The sequence below is a fragment of the Chaetura pelagica genome, unplaced genomic scaffold (genome assembly GCF_000747805.2).
Source record: "Chaetura pelagica isolate M959 unplaced genomic scaffold, ChaPel_1.0 scaffold45, whole genome shotgun sequence".
NCBI lineage: Eukaryota > Metazoa > Chordata > Aves > Apodiformes > Apodidae > Chaetura > Chaetura pelagica.
In genome coordinates this window covers 2,724,609-2,731,524 of record NW_009953217.1, presented here as the reverse complement: position 1 = coordinate 2,731,524, position 6,916 = coordinate 2,724,609, and the positions used below count along the sequence as shown (strand labels likewise).

The following is a 6,916-nucleotide window of genomic DNA, read 5'->3' as shown; positions in this document are numbered from 1 at the left end:
TTTCCTGCAACAGATTTAAAATTCACTTTATTCCTCCTGGTGATGTAATTGTATAAACATTCAAGGTCTTGTGTGAAATTCTGAAAAGCTGTGGATGGAATTCAAGCTCAGAAAGTCCCATAGTTCCTAAAATCTGCCTTGTTACGTGAACATAGATATCCCCATCTTCCCCCAACTCACTTTTATTTATGTTTGGGTTCTCTGGTTTTGGCTGGTTAGTTTTGTTTGTTTTGTTTTTGATAGGGAGTCAGGAAAAATGTCAGGACGTAAGAAAAGAGGGACACAGTTCACATTTCCCCCAAGTGATCTAAGAAGCTGAAGGGTTGGCATCAGCTAACACAGCACTATGCAAATTTGAGGTTTGGTGTTTTTCCATGGATGAAAGACAAGCTCTACAGAGCTCACACATTAGAGGAGCAAAGAAGTATCAGCAACTTAAACATCTGTTTGCTATGCTGCAAAACAGCAAGGAAAAGAAGCACTGGTAAGTACAATACTTCAAAATAGTGGTTGCAAGGGGGGGTCTGCAGGCCTCAATCAGCATGGAAGCAGCTGTGTGTGGCAAACTGATGACTGGGAACAAGAAAAATGCACTGAGTCTAGATAAACTCCAGCTATATATAAGCTTAAAATTATGTGAAGTAATCTTGAAACGACTTGCAAAAGGCTGTGATGAATTCTCCATCATTTGAAAATTTAAAAATCAGATAAAACCTCTCATTCAGAAGTTACAGCATAAATTACAGGGTGGAGTTTTACTGGACTGTTATATTTGGAGGGGGTTTGGACTTGATGAACATAAACATTTCAGGGTGGAAGTGACTGCTTTGATATGAAAGATTAGATCCTTTTGATAAATTCCTACTTAACTGCTCTAAAACCAGTCAATTTAGCTACAATACACCATTTACCACTAAATCACACCAAACATTTATATGCAAATACAATCTTCCTTACTGTCCTTCCATATCCAACAGAATTGTAATTATGAATTGTACACTGAGGACAGTTGTAAATAGACACTGACTTTTTAAAGTGCAGGCCTAGAGGAAAAAAAAAAAATTGCTGCTTTAACTGATTTGTGATAATTTTTTGCAGAGATGACTCAAAGGATTTATAAACAGGAAATACATTCCACTGAAATACAGCCCAGAGAAGAAGAATCACACACTAGTAATATGTCCAGTATTTCAACATGTAAAGCACCACATTGTCAAGGTGTTGGACAGCCAGACCTCCATGAGGCTGGATCTAAGGGAGTTAATACTAGAGATGACAGAAGCCTTTGAGTAAGCAGATTAAAAGAGAAAAAAACAAAAAGCAAGAGAGACTCAGAAACATGAGATCTAAGTAACTCACCTGAAAAGGAGCCTTTCCTGTCAAACACTGATAAATGATGGTTCCTATACTCCAGAGATCAGCTTTGGCATCATAGTGTTGAGACATAATGACTTCCGGTGCCTTTTTGGGGGAGAAAACATAAATCTGTTTTATAAAAGATGTAGCTTTTTTTTTTTGTCAGCTGCAAGAAACAAACAGAAGTCAGTATGATGCTTTAAAAACCCTCGAGCTAGACTTCCCAATAGCCATGAGAGGTTTGCTCCCAAGAAGACTCTAACACTACCTTGAAAGGACCAATTCTCTAAGCAGGGAAAGCAGATACTTGCACTCAGTCAGACAGAAAATAGCAGAGGCTGTCTTGTTATTTTGGGAAGCTCATTCCTTCCCCTTCTCAGCATACCACTTTCTGCTGACCCCACCTGTGCTCAGAAGTAGCCTCACTGAAATTGCACTGACAGATCTTCTAAACTAAAGCAAGTAGCAGGTAAATGATCAAGAAAGCAAAGGCTCACACTGCACAGGTAAGCTTCAGCCTCCATCCTGATCTGCATCATGTATGCACTTTGCTCATTTAGCCTAAGATGGCAGCATATTAACTATGCTCCTGTGCCTGCTGCTAAGGTCACAGTTTGGGTGCAAAGGCAGATCTGTGCATTTCAGTCCAGCAGCTTCAGCCCTGCTGCGCCTCAGATTCTGATTTCTCATCTCACACCATGCCCTTGGCTGCTCCCTCCCAGGCTTCTCCCAGAATCTGGAGATGATACAAGTCCACAAGCCCCACAGCTCAGGTGGCAGGGAGCCTTAGGAGCAGAAGCAGGGGGACAGAAGGGCAGGCTTGCTAGCCCCACGTGTTCATAACAACACATTCCATCACAGTGCTGCCAGCATGGAACAGGATCCATTTTCTAGCTCTGCTAGAAGGCCACATGTAACAGAAGAAATAATGTCAGCAAGAAAGTTGTGGAGAGGAGCTTGGTCTATCCCTAAGGGAAGCAGGCATGAATGCAAACAAAGCCAAGGAACCAGGACAAGAACTGCACAAGGAGGTTTCAAGTCTCACATTATAAGAATCACAACAGGGTTCAGACAGAAAGCTCATTCTGGTGAGGGTAAAAATGCCTTTTTTTGTTGTTTAATAATAAAATGAAAAGAGGAGCAGGGAATGAGGGCCTTGACAGCAAATGTTCCCTGACCTATTGCACAGGATTCACAGTAACAGCAGGGACAGAAATCCCAGCTGAACCCTCCTTCCCCATCTTCCTTCAAATCCATCAGTAACAGAGAACATGAAACATTGAGATTCTTTGTAATGCCCAGAGTTATACGTAATAAAAAACCAGAGGTCATCACTAGTTTCCTCCAGCCATTTCAAAAAATAAGCTAGTGCTTTCATTTACTTTCACAGGAGACTCCCAAAGAAAAAATATCACTAAAAATAGACAATTCAGGAAACTCTCACCAGAGAAAAATATGACATCACCTTCACATATAGCACAGTTCAAATAAACATCAGGCTTCAAAAAAGGGAGAGACAGGAAACCTGTGGAACAGACTACCAAACATAACACCCCTGTGCAGTGCAGCACAGTCTAACTCTGCCCGAAGAGTACAGACCAAAAAAAACCCCAAAACAAACAACTTAGAGTTGATTAAACCATGTTCAGAAATCAGGTGCCTACCACCTCCAAGGCACTTGTAAAAAATTCTACCTAAATTGAGCTCAAAGTAAAGAGATTATGTGAGTCAGACACCCACATCCCCAGAAACTATTACATGGCTGGCTTTGACATTTTTATTTCTGGCCTGGTTTTCTCATTTTTAATTTCACTGACTTGATGCTACACTGAGATCTTGACTGCTACTACAAGCAAAAACGATATTACCTCCTCACATCCTGTCCCAAAATGGAAAGTACAAAGGGAGTGAAAGGGATCAGTTGGATTTTTTTAAACACATCTGTTTCATAAGCTAAAAAGTCATCCTGGAAGAAGCTGGTTTGGGGAAAGAATTACTGGGGGAAGGAGGATTAGGGAGTGCAAATGCAAAAAACAAATTGCAAAAAGAAGCAAGTGACCTCCATTTACACCCATGTGCTGAGTTGTCCAGCAAAGCATACTTAGGAGGAAGCTAGCCAGAATGGCAAAATCTCTGCCTGCATAGGTCCACAGACCTGCAGGGATTCTGCAAGACCAAAGAGCTAAAAACAGTTGGGAGATTTTACAAAACTGCTGCTAAAGAGAGACTTCATTCCTGGTGCTGTAGCCTTAGCTAAATCAACTGCAATGCCTTCAGTGGAGAGGCCCTAGTCCCCTCTGGCAGATAAAGGTTCTGGGAGCAGGCCGTAATCAACACCCTGTTCAGTCCTATTTATTGAGAATCAGCTCAATGAAAGTTAGAGGACAACACAGGCACCTGTTGTCCAACATCATCAGCAGCTAGAACTTTATGAAGTCTCCCTGTGAAGTAGCTGGTTTCTGACAAGTAAATAAAATTTCACTTTTTGGGGAAAAGACTAGCAAAAAAACCCCCCAAAAACCAAAGCCTTGCTTTGGGAAGAACAATGCAGAAAAGCCTGTAGGCAAAACACACTTACCATGTACATTGGTGAACCACACAATGTTGCTGCCATCATATTATTCTGCAGGTATCGGGCAAACCCAAAGTCAGCTACAAAGAGAAACAGAGAGGTAGGTCAGCATTGTCTGATCCAGTTCTAGAAAGCTTGCACCTTCCCCTGTTGATTCTCCCTATTTTACTGTCACTTCCTATGAATCTTGTCAGCAAGTTAAGTACCCCATCTTAACAAGAATTACCTCTGCAGGTTACTCAGCATCTGATCATATGATTATTTAGAGGCTCTCTCAAGGTTACCAGATATTTCAAGCTAGGAGACAGACACAGCTGTTTACACTGTCAGCTGTCACCAATGACTTGGTATGACTAGCTATCCCCAGGACCAGGTATTTGTCAGGGAAGCAGGACAGAGGAGCTGTAGGCACCTCATACCCAAGAGCAGTCGTGCCCACAGCCCTCCTGTCTGCGTCATGGCTCCCAGGCACTTCCACCTCCTAGGTAACTGCATTTCACAAAAACCCACTCCAGACAAATGGGCAGCAACACTTCAAGCTCTTCCACTGGACCTAATTTCTCAGCTGAATAAAAGCATTAACACTTTCTCCACAGCACAGGGTTCAGGCGAGGAACAGCTTTAACTAATTTGTGTCATCTTCAGCTCATGAACACCACCAAAAGTCCCTGTGTTGAGGGAGGTATCATCCAGTACTCACTTCTGAGGGACCACAGGGAATAATACATGTACTCTCTAACTGGATTACTGGAGCATTTATCCCAGCTACTGGCCTATCTGTGGCACTTGTCTAATGTGCAAAAAGTTCATTTCATGCAGAGACAGGCTCGGGCTGTGGGAACACCTGTGCTCAGGTGCACCTGGCTCCTGCTGCCCTCTGAGGCCAGGAGAGCAGCTCGGTTCAGGCCTTAAGACACCAACAGTTACCTCAATTCTACTAAAAGCTGAAAACAAAAGTCACAACAGCTGCTCATTTCTCAGTAAGCCTAGTGATTACAAGGCAATTAGGGCAGGCTGGTATTTGTTTTTACCAAGGGAGGCTCAAGCTTGAAAGTGGAGCAAGGCCTGCTCCGTTTTGGTTTTTTTTGCTTTAGGCCCATGTCCTGGCAGAGCAAAAAGCTTTTTCTCACACTGTTTGGGGGCAACTAACGGGTATGCCTAGCAGAGAAATTAAGATGAAAAACATGAGTGCATTTTAAAAAGTGCAGCAATTCTTTCCTCCCCCTAAACAGGCAGCCAGAGCAAGCCTGGGACCTGCCACCAAACCCTCCCGAAAGCGCCCAGGGCGACGTTTGCAGCAGGGTCTTACCTATCTTGATGCGAATGTTGTTGGGATTTGATTTCCTGCCTCCTGCGTAGGAAAGGAGGATGTTCTGTGGTTTCAGGTCCCGATGGATGATGCCTTTGCTGTGCAGCATTTTCATGGCACCTGCGATCTGCTGGAGGAAGAGCCTGATGGTGTCTTCACTCAGTGTCCGCATAGCTAGGAAGGAGGGGGAAAAAATGACCACATATTAAAAAAATTGCAATGCCAGCTCTCTGAAGAGCCCAGAGGGCAGATTCTCCACAGCAATTAGCCATAATTTGGCATTTTTACCTCCCCATATGTTTTTTCTCCACACGCTGGTTCTGAATGATTCCTACAGGCAACAAGGGAGAGTGTTTGCATTCCCAGCTGGTTCTGTGCTCAGGGCCCATTTCAGTCCTGAGTCTCTTACGGTGAACTCAGGCCACTGGCAAAATTTGGATTATCCACAGGGTCCAAAGACACTTGGTGAAGTTTAGCAAGAGCTGCCAGCCAGCTCTAGGTGTACACCAGGGAGAAACTTATAGCCCAAGGAGAGGACTGGTCACTACCTTTGGGCTACAGTCAATAAATTCAGAGCTATATCACAAAGACTATGTCTAAACCTGGAGCTAAAAGATGCACTAGACCAAATAATAATTCTAATCCCAAACCCAGTGTTAGGATGAATCACAATACAATACCTAACAATACCTGCCCTATGAAACAGTCCCTGCAAGCCATAATTGACACCCTCCATCTTGCATCCATAGGTAGGAAAGAACAGCAAGACTGTTTCAGAATGCTTTTACAAGCAATTAAAAAAATAAATACTAGTAATCAAAATCCACAAATATGGAAGCTCTCAACTGTACACTCTTGAGATACAGGCTTCCCAAGAAGAGTGGTGTGAAAATACACACTGAAGGGCTTAAGACAATGTTCACCTGGTTCTTCTAATCAGAACTATGAGGCATTAGTTCTCATTAAGAGCTGTATTTATGAAATTCTCACCTGAGCTGAGAGCAGCCTTCTGAACAAACCCCAGGATCAACAGTACTACCAGCTTGCCTTGTGTCAGTCACTGAGCAAGCCAGGCTTAGAGCAAGGACCATTCCATTTGAATAAAATAATTTATTTTGTGAAAGGTCCTTGTAAATTACTTGGGACTTCATTAGTGTTTTTCCAGCTGTTTTCCAGTAAGACATTAAAAATGAGCTGGCAGGAGCTTCAAAATGCTACTCTACCTAGTTAGCTAAAAGGGAGGAATCCTTACGAAAACACAGAGGAGGTTGCACACAGCTTTAACACAACACAGGAAATTAAAAATCTAACTTTTTAAACGCATGCATGGGAAACAGCACAGGACACAGATAAGTTAAAGCACTTAAAAGAGAAAATAAACTTCCACTGCTCCCAAACTTCACTGCTCTAGAAGGAGGCACAAGCAGAGCTGTAATACCAGCATGGCTGTCAGCTGGTCCTGGACTCACACGTGAGATCAGTGCACGTTTCTCTCCCCTCAATGGGCCTTTCTGCTTATGAACTAGCATTCAGCTGGAATTCAAGAGACTCCTCTGCAAGAAGGGGAGATTCTATGAAGGAATTTTTAGAGCTCAGATGCAAGTCTTCCAAACAGACTTGCATCTTCTGGGGGGGGGGAAGCACTGCTTCATCTTTAACATGGCTTTCCCCAACCTCCT

At 43.0% G+C, this 6,916-nt stretch overlaps 1 protein-coding gene across 1 annotated transcript in view; it reads right to left on the bottom strand.

Annotated features, from left to right (window-relative positions):
• The window catches only part of ULK1 (unc-51 like autophagy activating kinase 1), a 78,138-nt gene that overhangs the window by 46,871 nt on the left and 24,351 nt on the right, over positions 1-6,916 (bottom strand). The window contains exons 5-7 of the mRNA XM_009997639.1: positions 5,238-5,411; positions 3,935-4,008; positions 1,360-1,461 (exon numbers count right to left, since the gene is read on the bottom strand). Of these exons, the coding sequence (XP_009995941.1) occupies positions 1,360-1,461; positions 3,935-4,008; positions 5,238-5,411 (350 nt within the window). The remainder of the gene's footprint in view (positions 1-1,359; positions 1,462-3,934; positions 4,009-5,237; positions 5,412-6,916) is intronic.